Here is a 24,346-nt window from a genome sequence, read left to right as displayed (position 1 = left end):
TCTTTATATCATGGCTGGGTGGCCCTTAAAATAATATTTAGGCCTAGCCTATTTTTAGGCTGTAGCACGATACACAATATATATCTGGATATTTTGAAATCTCCTCAAAAGCACTTCATAAATGCTCTGCAATACTCTCAGACCAAATACCTTGATATATATATATATATATACAATATAAAATACTAATCATGACTATTTGTACTTCCACAAAATATTAAAGGTGCAATATGCAAGAACTGGCACCCTGTTGAAATCATAGTCAAAACAAATAAGGGACATCCTATCACCGGTACAACTAACTGCTACTATGTAGCTACTGTTAGCTAGTTAGCTCAGTTAGCCATGCAGCTAGCGGTCCAGGCTGAGTGCTCGGAGTCTCCTAGTGAGTGTTGATGTTTACACCGCTAGCACAGGAGCTCTAGAGGCGGACTGGTAGATATCGATATTTCACGCATCACTCAGAGAGGCATGCTGGATATGAAAATATATACATTTAACACAGTAAAACTTGCCTAAGTCACCATGTAGTTACAGGCTTTAACAGTTTACTCGTATGTCTGTGCTTGAGAGCTTGTGCATAAGCATAAAGTGGAAAACATGTTATGCATGAGTGCTCCCAGCCCAGAAGCCATATTGTTTCTTTTATCATCCATTATGATCTATTACTTACAGGTGCAAGTGGGTGTGAATAGTAGCACTGCTTCAGAGGAGTTTGTAATGCACGGCATCAACACAAACCAAATGTTCAAAGCATTCCCACTGGCGGAGAGGCGTGGAGCTACTTCAGGGCTCTGACTCCTCGGCCATTGTTCTGTGCAAGTGGGAGATGGTTTTGGTTTTTGACCCGAGGTCTGTCCACAGAGAGAGTCGAACTGCACGAGCGAGGATGGGAGGACAGAGAGAGAAAGATAGGGAGGGAGGAGGAAGGTCGGGGTTGTGGCCCTTGCCTGGAGGCTCGTGGGTGGTTGTGTTGGTTTACTGCCTGTCAGCACTGATCTTTATTAAACTCTGGGGACAAATGCAGTCAGATGCTATGGCCTTATTATGGAAAGGAGGTGTGCCGAGCACACTGGGGAGAAAAAAGCCCTGCCTGTGGAATGAGCCCTTCACGGTCCTTAGAGACCTAAGTTTGTCTCTGTCCCTCCACTAACTGTGATGAAATGCAGGGCGGCAGCAGCAGGAGAGACAGCCACCCAACTAACTGACTGTCTCTCTGGGCTGATGGAGAGTGTCATCACAGACAGCACATGCCCAGAGGCTGATGGAAACAAGCTCAGCCGTAACCACTTATGGATGAGGGGACAGCGAGAAAGGTGTGCATGATTTCTCTCCTGTGCCTCCTTAAGGCGCACATAGAACCAGGCAAAGTCCCACATAGGATCTTTCCTCAAATCACACCTCATTTACCTCGTCTCGTCAGCACACCTTTTCTCTAACCAGACAAAGTGTGACTGCCATCTGAATGTCTCTGCATTCATCATCTGATGGGCCTCTGCTGTGCAGCGCCAGGCCACATACACAAGCTGACTCAAATCAATGGAAGGTTATAGTGATTTGAAATGCATGAGGCCCCTCGCTAGCCGAGAGACTTTTAGGCACGCTCCGTTGAAAGTAAAATACTCTGGGAAAGCATATTTTCTATTCCAGTTGAGTCCAACACACATTTCCCAGACATAAAAGCAGCACACGACCCACTGCAGCAGTGGCAGAAAGAGAAATGGAGCGAAAATTGTACCAACGTGTATCCATGATGATAAGAAAACAAAGCAAAGTTCTGATATTCTGGTGCCTGTCAGCTCATATCTGAAATGTTGGTTCGGTCCGTTGAATGTGGTTTTCTTTCTTATTCTAACATCAGTCACACTGCAGAATCAAAAAGAAATAAGACCCTCACTATTCTTTGCTCCTCTGTGTTCATTGTGACGGTTCAGTAAACAGAAACACAAGAGAGTAAAACTCCAAAAAGTCGATTTTAAGATCAAATTGTTCAGTCGGTCTTCCTTTCCTTCCCCTTGCAGGTTTCTCCTTTATTATTCTACTAGCATGGAAACATTCCTCAAATGGAGTCAGAGCAACACCATGCTGCTTTATATCTGTCCTCACTCAACCCTCTTCTCACCAGCACCAGTCCTGTTTAAACATTACAATTCTTAAGTACTTCCTATGACTGCATTTCTTGTAAAATCAAGACCACACAGCAGCTGCCAAATCTAATGCCCCTTCACCTCCTGACTCTCTCTTCCTCTGCTTCCCTTTAAGGATGCGACCGAGCCTTCTCTGTTTACTTGGCCTGAGACAGTGTTGACCCTAACCACACATCGTCTCTAGAAGTCTCAAAGGGATTGGCCCCCAATAAACCGCAGGAGCCCAAGTCCAGGTCCCGGGGTGAGGACCTGAGCTTCCAGCAGGCCTGCTTTCCCACAGGTAGCCCGGCTCACTCTGACAGCCATGTCGGAGAAAAACGAGCACAGCTGCTGGCCTTGCCCCGAGTGAGCACGGGGCATTAAGGCAGATTACATTCCCAGGATAAAAGCAACACATCCAGTGGTGTAATCCCCCTCGGCCCCCTGCTCCTTCTCAACTCTCACACCAGCTTCCCAAGCTGGCCGACTCGACTCAGAACCCCCTGAAGGAGCGGAGGGCTGGAAGGCCTGTGACTCTGATTAGATACCAGGTCGAGCTTTCAGTGCAGCAGCAGATCTGGGATACAGACCATTAAATTTAACCACTGCCTGCTCGGAGGCAGAGAAGACAATGACTCAGGATGTCACACTAGCATGCTATTTAGCTCTGTGGGAACGCCTTTGGTTGAACACAAAATGGGACGGCTCACCAAATCACATCAAACAGATGTTTGCGCCTGTTTGCTGACTTGACAAGATTAAACAGACCTGTAATAAGACTTTCCCCAAACAAAGCAACGGTATCTGCAGCAACACAAGGACACTGTCATTACCTAGCTGATAATACCGCCGCACCACTACAGGAATGAATCCATTCATCCTGTGTGTGTGTGTGTGTGTGTGTGTGTGTGTATTTGTGTGTGAGAAAAAGTCTGGCTGCTTCATTTTTCTGTCACTCTTTGGGGGTTTTATTGGAGCACAATGAGATACCGTCAAATAATGATGAAACATCTCTGCCGCTCCCCCTGCATTCCTAATGTGAAATTTGGCTTTTGTCTGAGCGAGGCTACATTTAGATTCTTATCCCATTATCTTAGCTTAAGCTTTTGTGAGAGATAATGGCAGCAAAAATCGATTCCGCTTTTGCCTTTTCATGGGCTGCTGTCTCACCGCTCCATATTCTCTCCGACTCTCCTGTGAATTCAAGTGTTTCAAACTCGACAACTTTTGTGAATTGCAGGAACACCCGCACGGGTAAAGGTACGCTGGGCAGGATTTATTGGTCGCGGTTTGTAAACACACCATTTAAAGGTGGAGAGGAGCGTCAATTCTCAAGAAAGATAGTTGAATATAGAGGCTTTGGGTTGGAAAATGCCCCATACACAGCAAAATACGAAGGGTGCTTTCACACCTAACCGGCTTGGTTCAATTAAAATGGACCCTAGCACGTTTCCCGCCTAGTGTGGTTCGTTTTGGCCGGAATGAAACCTGTCGCTCGAACCCTCAAGCGAACCAATCAACCTGACATAAAAGCACAAGATAAACAACACAATTTTTTTAACTCTGTAAAAACAGTTTGTATTATAACATTCTTCAGCGATTGATAAGCTAGAATTACCTACTTCTGCAACTATCTTGAAGACAAACTGCTTACTTACAAAGTCAACAACACATTACAATGAACAAACTTCCCCACTTTTTAGATCAAACAGAAGATTACCTTGTTTAGAGAGATTTGTGCATCAGTATTCCCTGAAATGAACAGCCAAGTCTCCCTGTGTCGAGCATCTGTTCGTGTGGAGCTCACAGAGACAGATGTCAGTCTGTCTGCCCTGTGCGGTTTAGCCCTCTCCTCCCTTAAACTGTCAGTGAACTGCTGACAGAAAATGCAAATAGGCTTTACCCCTCGGTGACACCTGATAGCCCCACCTGTCCAGGGTATCAAAGTGACACATCCCCGAAAGATTTTCTACAAAATACACAATATACCTTAGAGTATCCTGATAAGATCCGGTGTGTCGCTTTGTGTTGTACACTACAGTTAAAGCCATAAAAACAGATGTCACTGTCCATCAAAAATAAAAAGGCCATGGGTGCTGCTGACCCTCAGGTTAAACATAGATAGAGTCAGATGTAATCACTCATGAGTCTTTGCCAAACCACCCGGCAACCATTAATGACCTCATATTATGACGTGTCACCGCTCCATATGGTCGACCCATTTATCAGGGTGTGTGTGCTTGTAGCTCCTCTTACTGAAGGCATACATGTTTTTATAAAAGTGTAATTACATGAAAGGTTCACTGAACCAGGCTTTAGAAGGAGAAACGTGTGTGTGTGTGTGTGTGTGTGTGTGTGTGTGTGTGTGTGTGTGTGTGTGTGTGTGTGTGTGTGTGTGTGTGTGTCTCCTCTTGTGTGGCTGTCTCTTTACACCACACCCATCCATCACTCCAGCCTTTCGCCACTTGGCCAGTTAATTACCTTTTCCTGTTCACTCACGCACATAAAGAAAACAAGCCTCTTTCAGACTGTTTGGACAGACTTCATTCTCCCTCCCCCCCCTCCTCCAACGTCTCTCTCTCTCCTCTATGGACCCAAGGCGGCCTTCACTGTCTCAGCCCCGGACCCGTCAAGCTTTCATCGGCTTTGGCCAAGGTCAGAGCGTTTGTAGGTCCGGCTGGGATACACCAGGTGGAGAGCGGGGCGGCTTTAGCAACTGCCAGAAAGACATCTTCATTGGACATCTGGTGGTGAATGATCGTTACGTCAACTCAATAAGGAACTGAGTTCACAGAAAAGAAACCACTAGCCCTCCAGATAAAAAAAAAGCACCAGATAATCCAAAATGATGAAAATATAATAAAATGTTCCACATCCTGCCCATTGCTGCTGCAGACTAAGTCAGACAGCAGGGCTGCTTGCTATGCTGTCCTCACCAGGGACACGCTGGATTGTATATGTACACTTGCACCAACAATTGTGCACTTCTAATTAGAATGGCTAATTTTTTGGCTCCGAGACGCTCTCAAGGTACTTTCTCTTTTTCCCCCGACCAGGCTCGGCTGTGGAAACGAACCAGAATGAGTACATAATGAAAAATTCAACACACAAGCTGGATAGGCAGGAGCCAGGTGTTGCTGTAAACCACAGGTGAAAGCAAGGGCACGATGGGGGGAGGGGGAGGTGGGGTGAGGCACTGGAGGTGGGGTGAGGACTGAAAAGAGGAGAAGAGGGTTAAAAATCATCTGGCACATTCTCGGAATGAAAAATAGAGATTATTATTCGGTCTTCTCCTCTGAATCTGTTATTTTGCAAAGGGACGCATGAGTCAAAACGTACGACAACTTGAATGTGAAAGCTAAAGCCGAGCATTTGGGTTCAGAATAGAGCATTTCACCACTCTTCCATATATTTCCAAAGTCCTCATTAGTGTGCAGAGTGAAACTGAAACAGTACTTCCAGCCATCCACTGGAGCTCGTTGAGAGATCTATTTCTGTCCTGGAGCCCACTTTAAAACACTCATCGCCGAGCAGAGGATCCTGATACAATAGTTCCTTCCAACAGCCCAAAGCACTACTTCACTTGTATTTCAAACCCCTATTCAGCCTATACACAGTGATGACAGCCACCTGCTTCTCCTCAGTCTGAACTGTCACACCAAGAGAGCTGCACTCACTGCAGTTTGTCAGACGGACGACTTCTCGTTTCAACTGGGGGGGGGGGGCGCTCCCATCTCCCCACCGTTTATTTAGAGAGAAAACAAACTGCTGCTGAAGCTCATGGCAGCCACGCGGTGGGTAGAGTGTGACATGCGAGTAATGTGCACGCGAATGGTTAATTATGACCGAAAAATGCAAAGGGAGTTACTCATGCTCAAACACTAGTAATTGCATATCTTCATCAACATCCTCCAGACTCCATAATGGAAAAGATCTCAGCCTACACATCAACAACATGATTAGAATTCATCATTTTTAGGTCAACATTTAAACACTTTTTCATGCCAAGCAGCACGGTTGCCGTGTATGTAAACATACGGATCTACCATATTAGCATACTGGCCTCATTTTATATGGTTATCACAATATTTCATCCCTGACACCTTCTGTGAAAATGCATAGCCACACAGAGCGCCGTGAAAGTGATGACAAGGTGAAATGTTGAGTGTCCTACAACAATTATTCTCTCCACTTTCCCCTCAGTATGGACGGTGCCGTAATTATGCTGGCAAGCTGCCATATGGATAAATATTCAAGTTTTCTGTTGCTGCTGCGAGAGTTTCAGTCCACCTCCCACTCTCTCTCAACACATGGAGCGACTATAGGTTCAGCCTGTGAGGAAAAGCCCCATAATGAGACTCCGTAAGTGGTTATTGTCGAGCGTGGCACTGCTTTATTTGGAAGATATCTCAATTTTCACTTATCGGCCCGTGTGCCAGCGCGGATACGCAGGCAACAGGCTAACTTATTAGCATCACAAAGCCGCGGGGACTATAGGAACGAGCTAAAGGTTAGACCCCCATTTTGGCTCCTTAACTGCGTTCGTTACAGCAAAGCGCAAATCACCCTGAGCCAAGGTGAGATGTGCTAAGCGTCCCTATCCCATCCACTCCCAGTCTGCAGAGCATTATCTCAGAGAGTGACATGCTTTGTGTCTGACAAAGCTGCTGCGTGTCGGCAGAACAATGGAGCGGCAGAGTTGCGAGTGGCGGAGCTGTTCTGGTGCAACAGCCAAGTGTAGGTACAGCAGAGAGAGAGGGGGAATACTAATTTATCATGAAAGATGTCATTACCATGCCAATGACTTCTCAGAGAACATAATTATCACTAATAATAGAAATTTAAACATCAGCCCAGGGCATTCAGCCAGGAGGGGTTGTATTATTGGAAAACTGTTGTCTGTTTATGAGAACTAGATACTGAAGGCTGGTGAGAGTACTGGTAGAAAAAACACACTGAGATAAGCACTAACCATTATCTGTTTTTTTCTTTTTGTTTTTTTTTTCCTTGCTAATTGAGACGTCTAGACACATTCAATTGAACATCAGCGAGATAAGGAAGTAGGCTGAACTATCTCTGTGGAGAATAGTGCACACTAATCCACTTACTGAGTCTGACGGATTTTCATTCACTATCCTAGAAAATGCTTGGCTTATCGAAATGTTTTCACATGCACATTTTGCCACTTTGTCTTTTAGGAACAATGGCATCCTGCAAATGGCCTTAAGGCCTCCGACAAGAAGCAACTCCAACCATTTCACTTATTATTCAAATCAGTTGGTGAGGATTGTTTTTTCTTTTCTTAACTCTTGAAAAAAACATGAAATTCTACTTTATTTCAGAATTTAAAGATCCAGTGTGTAGGATTCATTGGAATCTACTCGCAGAAATGGAATATAATATTCATAAATTTCATGTTTTCATTAGCGTATAACCACGTGAAACTAAGAATTGTTGTTTTCATTACCTTAGAATGAGCCTTTTGTACCTACAGAGGTATTGGCTTCAGATATTTCCCAGGATAAGTAAAGACTTTGACCTGCTGGTGGCGTTACAAGTCAGAGAATCACCAAAGTCAGTGTGATTCATCCACTGGGAACTATGAATCTCTGCACAACAATTTATGGCAATGTGCCCAGTTGTTGTTGACATATTTCACTAACAGGCAAAAATGTCTACCTCATGGTGGCGCTAGAGGGAAAGTCAGGGGATCAACAAAGTCAATAAGATCCATCCTCTGGGAAAGTCTGTACAAAATGCCATGACAATTCATCCAATAATTGTTGAGGTATTTCAGTCTGGTAGACTAATGCTGAGAAACATTCCAGCAGACAGGAGAAAGCAGACCAATTTGCGAAGGCTTTGAAACTTGTGTTTGAACGAGCCTCTACACGACTAAGAAGTCGGACAAATCACCATCTAAGGAGACACGACTTAACAGAAGGAGACTGCCAATCTAGCCTTTTCTCAGCACAAGCTATCACAAAACAGGGAACGAGTCACAAAACATAACTCTATACAACAACTCTATTCTAATGTCAGGGACGCCAACATGGGCGGACAAGGACACTGCTGCTGTCACTTCGCATCGTGAAATGAAGAGATAACCTTGGAGCTGTTGGCGGCTTTGAGTTCTGAGTTCTTGGCTCGATACATTCTTGGGGGGCTTTCTTTCTGCCGGCTCGTATGAAATGTCACAACACAGCAGGGCTCAGCGAGAGTTTAGAAATTCATCATGATGGAAAAACAAGCAATCCTCAGAGAAGTGGAAGGAAGATGCAGGTTCGCAGCTGAATTGCGTGTTCGGAGCCGCGCTGCAAGGACGGAACACGTCAAACAAAGTGAAAACAGAAAGTCTGCCGTGAGAGTCATACTTTTTGCTCGAGGATGGTGTTCATCTGAGTCTGTTTGTCTGCATAAGCCCTGAGTGATGTGCTTTAATTGCACTTAAGAGCATGAGAACCACACAGTTAAGAGCAATTAAATAACAACAGTCACTTAAGGAGGGAAGAGCTGTACAGTCTGCAGGAGATGGATGCAGACTAATGGATCTTTTATATATTCATGAATGTAGAATTGAAAAGTAGCTAGATGTATCATTAAGGTGGGGGGTGTAAAATTTTATGTATGGCTCATATTGCTTTGTTTTGTTATTCTCATGAAGTAGATTGAAACAAAAGGAAGCTACAATATATCATGTCAGACTGAAGCTTAAGCTACATCTGTGCCTTTTTCAGCTGCAAACACACACACACACACACACACACACACAGAGTCATGCATAAAGAGGGTCTGGGGATGCAAAAGCATGCCTGCTCCATGCTCAGGGTTTGATTGTGGGACTCAGGGGTCAAAGGGTAACTAATTGTGCGACTCATGGAGGTCAGCATCGGTGCGGCCTTCTGCCAGAGCACTGGAACACCACCTGAAGGTCTGTCAAGAAAGACAGATGAACTCCGACCTCCCTGCTGGTGACATCAACCCCAGTCAGCAACCGCACGCCATATCTTAATCTGGGTCACGGAGACAGGAGCAGACCAACGCTGCTGCTCCAGACGCGACGTGCTGAAGGAGCTATTGCTGATGTTTACCTGTCCGGTCTCATGTTCAGTTACTCATCAAATATCACAAATAAAACAAGAATTCTCCACAAGGTCAAACTTGGCGACTGAAGTCGCTCCGGAGAGTCCGCAGTGTGCGCACGAACTGCTGGGACAACAAAAGCAGAAAAGCCTGCTTGCATGGTGCAACCTGGCTGATCTGACAATAGCATTCTTGTGTAAGCAGCTCTTTCTTTTTAAGAGACCCCATAAAAAGCTAAACTTAGCTCTGCCTTCAAACTCTTGGAATTCCACAAGAGCAACTCTCAGTTTTACACAGCGGCTCCCCTAAGCAGAGCCGAGCAGGAGATGGTTATCATTTTTCAACAGTCAATAATTAGCTGACTCGCTAATCAGCTGTTTGTGCAGCGCGCCTGTCCGTGCCTTCTCATTTCGCTGTGTCACAGCAGACGCCGGGGCTTTTACCTGCCATGCCATCAGTAATCCACCACCTGAACCGCACTGATAGCTGACTCTACTGTCTGGAATGTACTCCTCACAGTTGAGACCCATAAAAGAGCACTTATCAGGTCGACTGTGCGCGCATGTGTGTGTGTGCCATCCTGTTGTAAAGGATTAACAAATATGTGTGATGGATGGTCACAATCACACGACAACTCCAGCCTCATGGAAAAGGTATTGTGATGGAGGTCTAGGGATCATCCAAAGAAAAGGAGTGTCTCGCTTTCATGATTAACAAAATGTCAAAAAGGATTTCCCTTCCTAAACAGAGACTACAATCATGCGAGGCTGCCAGCCAAAGGGACACGGCCAGATGGGACGTCTCTCCTCTCTCCTCTGCCGCACTGTTTTGGAGACAAAAATGACCCAGACCTGTGTCAACAGCTGGGGAAAGCATCCCTCGCTGTGCTTTGTGAAAGTGATAAAAATAACGCCATGAAGGATCCCGCTGCGGGTTACGCCCTGGACGGGTCTGTTTTTCCTGGCCAGGAGGGTCACTGTCAGGCAGAGCTGGTCCTCCAGCCAACACACATCAAGGCAGCGCTTTCCTAGCCTCCATTCTCGCCCCTGTCCTTTCCTGTTTTGACAGGAAACAGGAGATGATAACACAGGCGCACAAACAAGCAGAGATTGCCTCCGACCTGCTGCCGTGCTGTCCTCGTGTGGCGGTGGACTTCTGTTTTCTTTAGATGGCCTCGTGTCCAAACATACAAAAAATAACACGTTCACTGTCTAATGCAAACATGGACACCAGGCCACTGTGACGCACATGCATGCGGACACACCTGACACACACATTGCCTACACACCTGTCCTCATGCCAAGCTTGAATAGCCTCTCCAGAACCTGGCACCGTCTTCTGTGTGTCTAGCACTTCCTCACAGACTCCCAGCAGCGTGCCAGCACAGCGTCACACAAAGGAACGCAATAAAACGGACCACCAAAGTCACGGACACAAGGCTGAAAGAAGAGAAATGAAAGCTGCAGTCGCCACGGGGAACCAAACATACGCTGCGGAGGTGAGCCGAGGAGCAATGTCAATATCTAGCAGAGAGAGAGAGAGGAAAGGGAGGCATCGGGGGTATCGTCTCTTGTCCAAGGCTCTTTTTTGGAATGTGGGCCTTTAATGTTGTCAGGAAGCACACCACGGTGAGACACAACAAGTGGAGTGACGGGGCCATTAGAGAGGCTTTGTTGATGGTGAGAGAAGCTCAAAGGGACGGGATACTTTGATTGCCCTCTCTGATCCCCCACTAGCCTTTGTTTATGAGCTAATTAAGTATTGTTCAGCGGCTGCAGGAGCCTCGAGCCCTCTGTCCCCATAGCGCCACCATGACTTTCAATGGCTACTGTAGGGCTTTTACAGCACCCTCTATAACTTAACAACTCCAGCTGGAATCTCTTTCTGAACTCTTTTCTCATATGGGAACCAACCTCTGATGAACCCTAGATGTGAATGTGCATGCAAGTGCATAAAAGAGACGGAAACACACAAATCAGGTATAGTCCGACAGGTCAAATGCAGTTCAAATGTGGTCTCCAGTGACCGCGTCTGTGGGAGTTCAAGTGTGCCCTGCTTTCACCCCTCAACTCGACGCTGCAGCCAAAACAGCCTCTCGCTCACAAAGAGATGAAGACATAAATGCCCAGCGTGGGACGAGGGGAGGCCGAGGGGTCAGCGAATGGACAGAATAGGGAGGAGGGGGGTGACGTCTCGCTAGATGAATGTGGTAATGACCGTGTGACAGCGGTGAACACATGTTGGTGAAGGGCTGCTCACACAGACAGCTTTATATAAATTGAACACCAAGTACACTAAGTATACTAAGTACAGTTTATTCAAGTATTGTAGCTAACTACAAATCTAAGGTACTTTTACTTTCCATTTTCTGCTACTTTATACATCCACTTCACTATATAATAGAGGCAAACATTGTTCCTCTTATCCCACAGCATGTATTTGATAATGTTAGTTACTAGTTACTTTGCAGACTCAGATTTGTCAGTGTTGATAAGCCATTACTATCAGTGTTACACTTGTATGATCTAACAAATTATTTCTGAACAGCTCATGAACTCAACCCAAAGGTCAGCATTGCTTTGTCTGACTAAGTCCTCCCCTGGAAACCAACACACTGCTTCAACGTCAAACTCAAACGGACACAACCTTTAAAACGCTGCGTGTAAATAAAACCACACATTTAAGTTTGACCACATAATAGTTTTACGGCCAGCCAGCTGTCTGGACTTGCAGCGGACATAAGAGAATGACCCCGAGTTTTGAAAGTTTTGGCTCTAATGAGCTGCTGAGTCGCTGCTCTGGGAGGAGAGAAGGGGGAGGTGGGGTTGGACGCAGCGAAGGGTCAGAGGACTGAACGGTAGCATCCACTCCTGACGAGCTATGCAGGAATTCAGCAAGGCCAAAGACACAGGTGTGCTCCCCGTGAGCTTCCCTCCTTCTCAACGGGCATCTGAGGGAGGGAAGCATTTCCGCGTCGCACAGACACGTTCAAAAGCATTCCAGCAATGTTTTTTTTGTTTGATGCATACATTTAGAGCAGTAAACAACGGCTACTATCTATCATGTTGAGTACTTAAAAGACACCACAAAACACTAGAGCTGCAATGATTGATAGGTTAGTTGTCAACTTTTAGATTTATCGCCAACTACTTTGATAAGCTATTAATCATTTTGACAATTTTTTTAAGGAAAAAAGTCACAATGCTTCTTAAATGTGAATACTTTCTGCTTTCCTTACTCCTCTATGAAAGAAAGTAAACCGAATATCTCAAATCGACATTTGAGAATATCATCTTGGGCTCTGGGGAACACTGATCAACATCTTTCACCATTTTCTCGACAATGAAAATAATCGCGAGTCGCAGCTCTAAGAAGCGCCAGCATGTAGGCAGCTCCAAACAAATAGCAAATCTGTCTAGCGGACTTCAGTTAGGCCAAAGAGACTTCTATGAATAACCTGTACACTTACACACACAAACTTGTCCACACTCTCTCACAGGCTTGTTCTCACACTCAGCATGGGAGTCAGCCACTTGGCTGGGGGTCTACTCTGCACAGTGAGGCCCAGCAGCGAGTTCCCAGAACAGCGAGGATAGCTGGGCTTTTATGGGCGATGCCGAGCTGATACTGAGAAGCAAACGCAGAGGATGGAGAGGCAGTTTGGGACTCATAAACAGAGAGGTTTAAGTTTAAGTGCCCGACACACACGAAGGAGATAAAACAGCCCAGAGCTCTTCAGCAGAGAGAGTGACATCATAAAATAGAGCGGCCGTAACAAGAGGGGAAGCATAAAGGACGGATCTATTAATGGGAGCTGGTTCATGGGAGAGAGGCAGGGGAAGGTTTACTTCACATGCTTCCGCTGGGAGTGATGACAAGCTCAAGATGGCATCAATTCTCAGGACAGCATATCTCTGCTGATCTGAATGTAAATTAATTATCCTCATTTAGACTTTTTTCTGAACACCAATGACCTCCGTGAAGTAAATGTGCTTACTTCACCAGCTCAGAAGTGGGCAGAAATATAAGCCAAGTTCATGATTGCACAAAAAATCAGTGTTGGTTATGAGGAACTGGGTTTTCTTGACATTGCTTCTTTTTTTCAAAGCTCAAGGCACTATGTCACACTTTCATCAACTTACTACTTACTTACAAACTAAACTAACGAGGGGATGAGGTAGAGAGACACCGGGAACAGGGCAGTGCTAAAGAGGCTGAAGTGACACAGGTGTGGGGGAAAAATCAGGCTGGGGAGGAGCACAGGAACATGGGAGGGACACAGAGCACTGGGAACACAGGTGAGCAGGAAGTAGAAAGTGAAAACAAGACACAAGAGGATGTAACTACAAAATAAAACAGAAAATAACTGACCAAAAAACAAAACCATGGCACTGTTAGGTCAAGCAGCCCAAAAGTAGCAAAAACCACAATGTACCTCAGTCCTTGCTGCTTTGGGAGCTCCTCAAACGTTTTCCCAAAAGTGCAAAAATCCAAGAAAAAGCCCTCTCCTGCCAATCAACTGCAAACAATACTCCTACTGTATCTTGACTGACTTCTTTCTGGTGGAAATCCATTATAAAAATCCATACAGCTGAGGCTGACCTTTTCAGCGTTCCGCCAACTGAGAAATTCGGCGACACACAGTTTTCCATGGGAATAAAAGCAACTTTGCTGCCATTTTGCAGAATGCATTGCCATGCTATTTCCTTTAAAATGTCAGCAGGCAAATTGCGAAGTCAAGTCGTTCAATAATGAAAGAAAAATGCACACCGAAACACACGCTTCCCACTTCCTCTTCCCTTCTGCTGCTTCTGACTACAGCAGGGATACATGCTAATGTGCAAATCTGAGATAAATATTGGATGATAAAACAATACAGGCCACATACAGCTAATAAGTGAGTTGAATGTAGTTTAACAGTAGGATAAGTGGCATGTTAGGCCATGATATAAGCACCAAACCAGCAGCAAGTCAGAAAACAGCAGGATGAAAATCACAGCTAAAGAGAGCTTGTACTCTCATCATATACACCCTAAAGCGAAGCCCGCTGAGTACCAGAGTAATGGCACCGGCTGGTCACCTTTTCCATCACCTTCTACATTACCCAGACCACCACCAGCCCTGTGTGTTGGAATGAGGATAAAACACTGGCTGTAATAATGCAATCATAAATTGGTAGCAGTTAAGTTCAGAAAGATGGATGACTTCTGCGGCAAAGTGGAAAGGATGGAGCGACTCCGAATGTGCTTTATCTCTTTCTTTTTCCTCCGGTACTTACACGCACATTCACACATCATCAATACACACACTCATCCTCGCTCACAGGGCTGGACACTCAAGCATGAAATGAACATGAGCAGCGTGAACTTTGACTGGCATTTTCACGCTGCGCCAGGATTTATGGTGCACTATATACGTATCAGAATGAGCTCCTGACAATAAAGAATAGCCCGACGCATAGCGGGGCAGCCCAGTAGGACGGGTTAACACAAGCCATCTACCAATCACAACACAACCCATCACAATCCATCTACTGTTACACAAACACAAATAGAATCACATGGGGATGTATGCATACCGTCACCAAGGCACATATACAGAAATATGACATGAAAGCACGCTGGTGCACTCACATAGCAGGAGCACAACACAACCACACTTTACTACTGTTGGTCACTGAGAGGCTCCGTGGACATGTTAGCTTTAAACACTGGTTGTTCACAGAGGGGGCTGCTCATTCCCTCTAAGCATTTATCACAGATTTTATAAACCTCTAACATCCAACACTTAACATCTGCCAAAGAGGAAAACAAACAAGGCCAATGTCAAGTCCAACTTAGGCACCATACTCCACTGATCCGCTGTTTGCTGTGAGCATGGGAGCCACGCCCAAACAGCCCCGAGTTTGCTGTCTGCATATCCATCTTGGCAAGGATACACAGCGCTGGCATTCTCTTTCAGCACATTGCTATAAGCCAGGCGATTTGTCTGCTACCACAAGGCCTGCTGTCAATTGAGCACGTTTTATGGAGCCAGCAGGAGATTACCTCCAACTCAGTGCTCCTCGATGTCTGTGTACTGCCTTGAAAATTTATCTAAACAACTATGTTTTTCCAATACTCTGAATCAGACTCAATAATGGACCGCAGTCTGCCTGGATCGAGCACGTCTCACTTCACCGTGACATACGGAGCCCCAAGATAGCATAAAACAAACATACACATACTCAGAATCACACTGAGGCGGCTGGCCCTAAATTAACAAGTCAAACTGATTCATTCCCTCTGGTTACACTTCTTGTTGCATTTGTGTTCTTTGCTCGTTGACATTTCTGCTTTTGTTGCCTTGTTCCCATGCTGGCAGACCTGCGCTGTGCTGTAACACATCACCCTGTCAGCCCAGACTGCAGAGCCATTGTTTCATTTCAGTCTGGCTCAGTGTAACACATGATCCTTCAGCAAACAGCAGCAAGCCCATTCAGACAAGTGCTATTATGCATGGCAATCATCCTTCAAACGCACCAACAATGAGAAACAGCTTAATAATACAGGTGATGTCACAATCTCGGCCTTACCTGGTGCTTTACTTAAAAGAATTCTGTAAAAATGATCGCTAATAAAACAAAACAAGACCCAGGCCTCACTTTTCATAGCTCAGTAAACACACACCTGCGACCGGAGCAGGGGAAACAGCTAGCAAACAAATACTGCCTGCTAGCACCTTTTGAGTTCATTCTGTAAAACCACAACTTGTTGATGTTACGTTTATGTTATGTTATGTTGTTTAAGTTTGAACAAATTACAAATGTGTGGTTTGTGAAATAAGAGTATTGCACAAAGAGCCAGAGAAAGTATTATAGTATGACTATTTCTTACACATTAAGGCCATTACCATTCCTTTGTACAGAATACATCTCTTTAAATGCATCACACCACCACAGCAACATTTTTGAAAAGATTTAGGAAAAGCTAAGACGGTCAACCAAGCGTGAAGCTTCTTGTCCTCTGGTTATTGCCTTCTCATCAGCTCATTATAATGAAATGGTGCAGCTGGTCTCCTAAGTCACACACTTTGATTGAACGTCTTTACTGAATAGCGGTTCAGGATAATAGGTCGGCTTTACATATTTGACTTTAATGAATGAGAGAGGCACTGAAACCTTTACAATAAGTGAAGGCAGCAGAGTAAATTCCCGGATCTAAGCAGCTCTAAATAGCTCCTCTCACCTCGACAGGTAACTGAGGGAACATCTGGATGGCTCTCTGTAGACGTTACAGTGGCATGCAACCGCACTAGGAAGGGCCAGATGGCCAGAAGAGGACACATTCAGGTAAACTCTGTCCATATGTGTGTGCGTGTCTGAGCTCACGCATGAGTTCACCTGTGTGCACGTGCCTGTGTATGTAGATGTAGAGCCTCAGTCAGCTCCTGTTTCATCTCTGCAGTCAGGAGCGCAGTGCAGACGTAAGGAATTGCAGTTATTCCAGGTGGAGAATTCCTCATCCTCCACTAACATTCCTTCACTCTCCTCCTGATGAAAGCCGATGAGCATCAGCCTTCCTGCAGCTCATTTTCCATCCAGACCCATCAACCCTTGCATCTGCGCACCCTGAACCCATTTCCTGCTCTCTGCCTCCGGCAATTTACCCTTGCAATTGGCGATAAGTAGCAGATTGGGCAGCAACAATTGGGGTCAATTCACTTTCAGCTCACCAAATTAAAGATGTAAAGTGAAACTGCAGCAGACACGGTGAAGATGTGGCCTTCATTCCAGAGCTGCCTGAAGGTTAGAAAAAAGGGTTTTGTCCAGTGAAAGTCAACCCCTTTGAAAAGCAGGACCAGCTGTGAAAATCTGGAAGCAGGAAAGTGAATGAGAAACTCTTTACGCTCCCTTAACTACTGACGGAGTTGTTCCACCGTCCACATTATAAGCACTGTGGCTGCAATGTGCAGCTTCCAAGTGGAGATAAAGGCTGGAAAATAAAAGAAATGAAGGAACTTCCTTCAAAGGCAACCAAAAAGTGAACCGAATGAGTCCTTGTACTATGCCATAGTTTGAGTTTTTTTATAGCCTACTAGTGGCAATATGATCAGCATTTCATACAAGTGCCAAGTGATGACCATTTTTCTATAAAAACTCTTTTTTCATTTTCACAAAAATAAGCCAGAAATTCTTAAGTGTTAAAGGTGCAATATGTAAGAATTGGCCTCCTGTCAAATTCATATTCAAAACAAACAGGGGGCAGCATATCAGCAGAGTGGCGCTAAGGGCTCAGTTAGCTCAGTTAGCTGGGCAGCTAAGGGTTCGGACTGGGAGCCCGGGGACCAGGGGCATGTTAGTGTTAACACCGCTAGCACAAGTGCTTTGGACCGGGCTGGTTAGCATGCTAACTTCAGTTGATATCTCTGCAACATAATACATAGACATCATAAGGTTAATAATGCTATTTGTTCACATTCTGTTGATAGTTTTTGTTGTTTTTTTTAACATTTTCAACTAAATTTGCCCTGCTATGAATGAGCTATGATTTAAAAGTAGCAGGCAGGAACATAGAGAGAAAATAAATCATGCACAGAAATCAGAAATTCTGACGCAAGATGCATCGATGATCGTTTTATCATTGCATCGCGGCCCTCTGAAACAAAGTCGGATCAAATCATGAGCTGCCAAGAGAGTTCCACCGCTAACAGTCAATGTAATAGAAGCGAACACAATGCATGCAAATGTGTCATGTGAAAAGGTGGCTGTCAGCTGCGGGAAGAGTGAGTGAGTGGAGCTGTGGAAACTTGAGGTGAAGTGGCAGTGAACAGCTGCATGTCGCTGAGGCTCACAGATACACTGCAGCACGGTAGCGCCGTGACTGATGTCTGTGGTCTGTGGACCACTTGACACCAGATTATTGCTCTGCTGTTTAATACAGCCACATGCCATAAAGCAGAAGTCACACTGCATGCAGGGATGAAGCAGGAGCGGGGGGGGGAACACCTCAGCCCAGAGTCTCCTCTATTCTCCCCTCTCGTCTCTCATCTCCTCCCAGGCTCTCTGGAGTGCATGCACTGCTGAGCAGGCACACAGGCACGCAACACACACATCACACTGAGCCTCAGGGGCTCAGGTGCTTAGAGGTGAATAGAATAATATAGTCATGCTCTGTTTTAACTCGACGTTAGCTCAAGTTTCACAACCGGAGGGGTTTTTCACACGGTCTTTTTTTCTTTATCCTTCCCTCCATCCGTCTGCCAGTCACTCCGTCCTGTCGTCTGCCCTCCTGCAGCGAATCTATGGCAGCCTACACCTGTTTCAGTCCAGGTCGGCCCCCTGAAACCCTAACCCACCATAAAGACTGGGAGAACTGACAGAAAGGTCAGAGGCCAGTCAACAAAGGCCTGTGACTCGCCTGAGAAACAGTAGCCAGGTAGGCTGACCTGCAGCTATTGACAAGTGCCCACTTCTTCACTGTCTCCCCTGAACCATTTCTCTCACACTGACCTGTAAACACACACTCATCTACACACAGTATACTATTATCAACAAAGCATTGTTCCTGCTGGCTACTTGGCCATGGCAACCAAACACTTCATCTTTGGCAGTTTATAAATCCTTAAGTGGGTAAGCAGGCACAGAATGTATTAGAAAAATAGGTGGAAAGCAGGCACCATACAGTGAATACATGAGATTTGTATACATACACACAAATGACTGCGTAGAAAGAAGTGTTTATTTCACACCGAGCTAAGTCAAACAAACTCATACCGCACAATGTCACTGACTTTTTGGCCAGGAAACATTTGTTGCATGACGTAAGGTTGATTAATTTCCTTTCTTCAGTGCTTCAGGAAACAAAATCTGATTTGTAACACTCGCATGGATCCACTAACAACTCTGCACTTACCGTGGATCATGGGTCAAATGAGGAACAAAGCCCAAACAAATCAAACATGAATCCAAATGAGCAATCTGTGAGAATTACTGGAGCCATAATTTATGAATTCAACATGAAAAAACTGGCAAAAGGCCTTGTGTTGAAAATTAATTCCTGCAGCCGCATTCATAGTCAGACTTTCACACACACACCATCCATAACAGGCTTGGACACATTGCGCATACATCAGCGGTGCATGGTATACATGATTCGCTGGCGGTCTGCTCTTTCTCTGTCTCCCAAATTTAACTACATTACACCTTTATCTTCATGCTGACCTGGTCAGTTTTTTAATCCTAAATCCAGTTCTTACATATCCAGAAGGCAAAGGTTATCACAAAGGTGAGGCCTGGCTGAGACTGACCTCAACCTCGAATCTCCAAGCCCTCAAAGCCCTGCAGGACGTTCTCTGTTAATCATTCAGTGTACTCGCAAGGTCCAAGACTGCTTAAGTGTATTCATAGGCCTCAGTATTTACGAGTGGGTGTTAACACTGCTGACTTTATCTCTGACCTGCAGTCTCTGCAACATACCAAACCCCAATATAGGCCTATGTGCTCTCGAACTGAACTGCAAAGACTTAACATATTTCCATGTTCCAGCCTCTTGTTTTACGTATCAGTAACTAATGGCACCCAATAAAGCGCATACCTCCGCCAAGGCCCAACAGTCTGATTTTGTACTCACTGATAGATACCAGCTACCTAAATACTCCACCTTTTTCATCAAGATTGATGCATTATTCCCTGAGAAATTAATGAAAATGTCAAAACGACAGAAACGCTCTATCTGATTGTGTTAATAAAGAAAGTGAGAAAAAGTGCTGGATCGATCCCTTGATGCTGATGGGGTCTATTCTGGGCAAAGACCCGTCTTTCATCCGAGTTTCGTGGAAGCCTGTTCAGTAGTTTTTGTGTAAACCAGGTGACAAACCAACAAATCAGTCAACCAACAAATGGACACGGGCAAAACCATAACTTCCTTAGCCTAGGTAAAAACACATACATAGCCTCTGAGAATAGTTTTGGTTAATAACCTTATTCACCTTCTCTCAGAGAGTTAGATTTAAAGATTAACACCAGTCTTATGTATGGATGCTAAATAGGCTTATGAAGCTTCAGCTAACATGCAATTGGCTTAGCTAGCAGCTAGCCTTGCACATTGCAATTTTAATTTAAGATGTGACTGCAACTAACCAAGAAGAAGAACAGTGCATAACCGTCCATAGCACCTCAACCTCACCTTGAACTGTAGAGGTGCTAGTAGCAAGCTAGCTTTAGCTGCTTCCCAGACACCCCCTATTTCTTTATGCTAACACCCCCTATTTCTTTATGGTTTCATATTAAGCGCACAGACATGACAGTGGTATCCATCTGAGCAACAATGCACCACCCCATCAACATTGTCCTGTCTTTTTAGGCTCCCATTCTCCCTGAATGCCATCTCTCTCATGGATCGGCGAATACAATTAAGGTTAGCTCTTTCAAAAAAAAAAAAAACAAGATATCAAGTGACAGAGCTCCTGTCTAAGCTGTGACTGAGGGGCTTGAGCTGCTCCAGCGTGGCCACGGGCGAGGAATTATGGTCCTTACAGGTCACGGCCTATTGTTGTCACTGACACTCGCTTGGTTATTTCATGAGATGGTTGATGGCACAGGCACAAAAACACTGTCCTCTCATTACATCTCATCAGCACACACAACCAAAACGTGAAGTATCCCACTGACTTACAGGGAGCAGTTTATGAGCTGAGGTTGGCTCTGATCCAGCTGCATGGTCCTGTCTGCCTGTGTTGACGGAGCCTCTGATTACAGTAAGACGCTAACTGTTTACTTTGAAGTTGAGGTTTCAGTGATCATCTTTCTTTACATCACACCTCACCTAGCCACCGTGTCCAGCCACAATAAGCACAGTCTACAATTATTGAATCCAGACTGTCTGCCGTTCACTATTGAAGTCGTCGCTTACCGTGCTGTGGGTTTTAATTATGCAAATTAAGTAGGTGAATTCCCCTGATGAGATCAAATCTGGAGGTTGTCAGTGTCTGTGCTGTTCCTGCTTGTCCTTTGAGCAGAGGGCAGGGAGTTTTTTAAATCATCTTCTGGTCTGAAGGCGGCTGGAGCTTAAGGCTGGTAGCTCAAGGACATTAATTTCAGGAAAGTTAATTTGGGGTTGAGCCCTTCAACACAGTGTCATAAAATATTTATAATTAGAAAAGCATTGCAAACGATGTGTATGAAGGGCAATGTCGTTGCACGTGCAGTTGAAATAGTTTGAAAAAGTTGTCAAACTCTGCTCCTCTTGAGATAAAGCAGGCACTTACAGGCAGGAAGCATGAAAAATGTTTAATTGCTGCAAGTGGATGTGGACGCATAAAGAAATAATTCGTCATCTTGAGTTTTCTAATGCTGGCTGGGTGGTTTCTGTGCAAAAATAAGGAAGAAGAAGAAAAGCAGTTGTTGCCAGTGTTCACCTAGGAGAAGGAAAAAGGCCTTTACTTGCCTACATTTCTTGCTGGACGTAGTGTAAGCAACTTCCTTTAGACCCAAACAGGAAAACACAAGAGCTGTCTGGGAGGCCTCGGTGTGTGTGTGAACAGTGAACTTTCCCTCTAGTCGGCTTCATGTATAAAAACACCCTCACTCTACCCAAACACTCTTCCTTGAATTTTTATCTACTCGCTGCTACTACTGTATTCAAACAATAAGTCTACAGGCAGGGGTGACGGGGAGAGGGATGTCTGGGGACCAAGCCGACTTCCTCCGCACAAAAAAACGGATGGGGAGGGAGGGGAAGTGGGACCTCGGGTAAACAGTCTCCGCTCTCGTTTTTTCCCATGACGACCGCAGACACAACACTGGCCGGACCCTGGCAGGTAGCTTGATCCCAGACACACATGGGGCCACCTGAGTCGCCCCGTTGACCTTATTCCCTCTGTGGAGGAAGCAATTTGGAAGCGATCATCCGTGACTGCGTCCATCCTATGAGGGCCCGACAGGTGGGCAAAGACAATGGGTTTATTGTCCCTCAGCTGGAGCAGCCCATACCATAACCCTGGTACAATAAGAGCACCCTGCCATCACCGTTTGCCACCCCAAAATTAAGGCCCAATTTAGCCATCAACAAGTGCAAAATGGGGGGGAAATGGGCTGCTCCCATCTACAGAGCACCTGGTGAAGGCCACAAAGTGCTGCTGGAGGGTCCCACACTAAAAAGGGGAGGTCAGTTCCCATGGCAGATAATGGCACTTAGCGGTAGGCTTAATGTGTTTACGGGGTGGACTCACCTGATACCGGAACATAGATCTGATACGCTCAGAACAAAGATTAGACCACACATGCAGATGTCTCAAACAAGGAGCCCAGGTGCTTCAGAAATGCCCCCTTGTCTACCTGTTCAGGGTGCTGTGGGATCCTGGGGTGAACCTTGAAGAGCTGTAATCCAACCCGACTTCTCTCTTTAAAACGGGACAACAAAGGAGAACCGACCCGAGGGGGCAAACCCAGCCCGCCACAACAACAGCAGCAGTCTCAGGGCCTATATTTAACAGCGGTGGGAATTGTGGGAGCAGCCGTACAGGAACACTTTCAATGCACAGCGAAGGTCGACTGGGACTCCAACTTCCTCCTCAGTCTCCAACGTGAGTGGCCTGCTCATTTCAACTCCCTCGACCACCCCCACACCCAGCAGCAAAATAAAGAGATAAGCATTGTTTGGCTAAACAATGGGCCACTTTCAAAGTCTCAAAAGCTTCCATTTTCACATCCAAGGCCAGCATTTGAAGTCGAGCATGCCAATAAACAACTTTACAAGAGGATGGTGAGAGCTTTCTTGGTACTATTATAAACCGTGGAGAGGATCAGATTTCATTGCCCAGAGATATCAGCGTTAAGAGCAGGTGCAGGTGTGCAAGAAAAGCCAGGAGACATGTGTGGTGCTACAGCATGCAGCTCAGGCTGAGAGGCTGCTGCCAAAGCTGACACATGTAGATATAGTCAACCTAATTTCACTATTTTCTAATAGAAATACTGTAAAAAAGCAACTCAGGTGATCACAGTACTTCAAACTTTAAGGTCTAAATAGTTGCAAAATAAAAAGCTTGAATTTGAAGCTAAAATATTGTGAAGGTTATTAAACCAACCTTTAATGAGTTCTGGTCTGCCAGGGCCAGGGCTTGCTTCTTCAGCTCTGCGACTTTCTTCTGACATTGCTGGCAAAAGCCTCCCTTCTCCTCCGACTCGGAGATGGAAACCGACCCGGCGCCCTCAGGAGGAGGCCGGCTGCTGCACCGCGCGTCCTCCGCAGAGTGAAGCCTCTTCCTGGGGGTTACCGGAGACTCTCCACTCGGACATCCCTCCACCTTCAGCATAAAGAAAGAGTTTGGTTAACTTCGACTGTAAGAATGACAACAGGTCACACCTCCAGTGCGTGCAAGTGAGAGTGAAAGCTTGTTCTACCGCGACCTGTTTGCACCTGTCCAAGTGCGCACCAAGGGGATGCAAGTTGCGTGTCCTTTTTCTTACGTTGGGTGAAAACAATCCTGTTCAAACACTTGATCATGTGCAGTGAGACACTTACAGTGAACATGCGGTCGTTGTGGTCCCGTCCATCAGGAGCTGCACTGCACCCAAATGAGCTCATTCTCCCAGATCAAGGTTTCACCTTCAGGAGAACGTCTTTGTCAAACTCAAAAGGTTTCGCAGCTGAAAAACGCGGGGCAGAGCCATAGGCTGGACTGAAGACCTGACTGAGGGTTACCGGTCATCTGTCTAACTGTACTGGACCGGTAGCCTCTGATGGTCGAAGGCAACTGGTGAGTGTGTGCCATAAGTTTACAGCGGAGGAGTTTTGGTACAGGAGGGCGCTCAGCGGTGCGCAGGAGGCGGTGTTACTCCTGGAGAGGGAGGGCTGAGGAAAAGTTTTCCTGCGCAGGGTGGGGGGACTAAACAGGGGGGCTGAGGGCTGTTATTATGCCATAGAGCACTCTTTATTGTCTGTGTGGTGAACAGTGATATATTAGTCTACTAATACAACCCCATTATATGTACTTTCCCCTTCATTTCCTCTTTTTTTAAGGTGGGAAAATGATCATACACACTGCTCTGAATCCAGCCCAGTAGAGCTATGTGATGTCAGACCCCAGACTCCATGTTTTTTATGGCTTCATTAATGGATTCCATTAAATGGCAATACTGTGGACTTTTTACGCATTAT

The 24,346-nt window shown here is 45.6% G+C and overlaps 1 protein-coding gene across 1 annotated transcript in view; it reads right to left on the bottom strand.

Moving 5' to 3' along the window:
- The window catches only part of kif26ab (kinesin family member 26Ab), a 65,509-nt gene extending 41,767 nt beyond the window's left edge, over positions 1-23,742 (bottom strand). The window contains exons 1-2 of the mRNA XM_073484317.1: positions 23,711-23,742; positions 23,274-23,492 (exon numbers count right to left, since the gene is read on the bottom strand). Of these exons, the coding sequence (XP_073340418.1) occupies positions 23,274-23,492; positions 23,711-23,719 (228 nt within the window). The 5' untranslated portion in view covers positions 23,720-23,742. The remainder of the gene's footprint in view (positions 1-23,273; positions 23,493-23,710) is intronic.
- Between the last annotated feature and the right edge of the window lie 604 nt (positions 23,743-24,346).

This window comes from Pagrus major, chromosome 16, assembly GCF_040436345.1.
Source record: "Pagrus major chromosome 16, Pma_NU_1.0".
In the NCBI taxonomy this organism is placed as follows: Eukaryota; Metazoa; Chordata; class Actinopteri; order Spariformes; family Sparidae; genus Pagrus; species Pagrus major.
The sequence above is the reverse complement of the archived record's forward strand: the minus strand, read 5'-3'. Positions and strand labels throughout refer to the sequence as shown.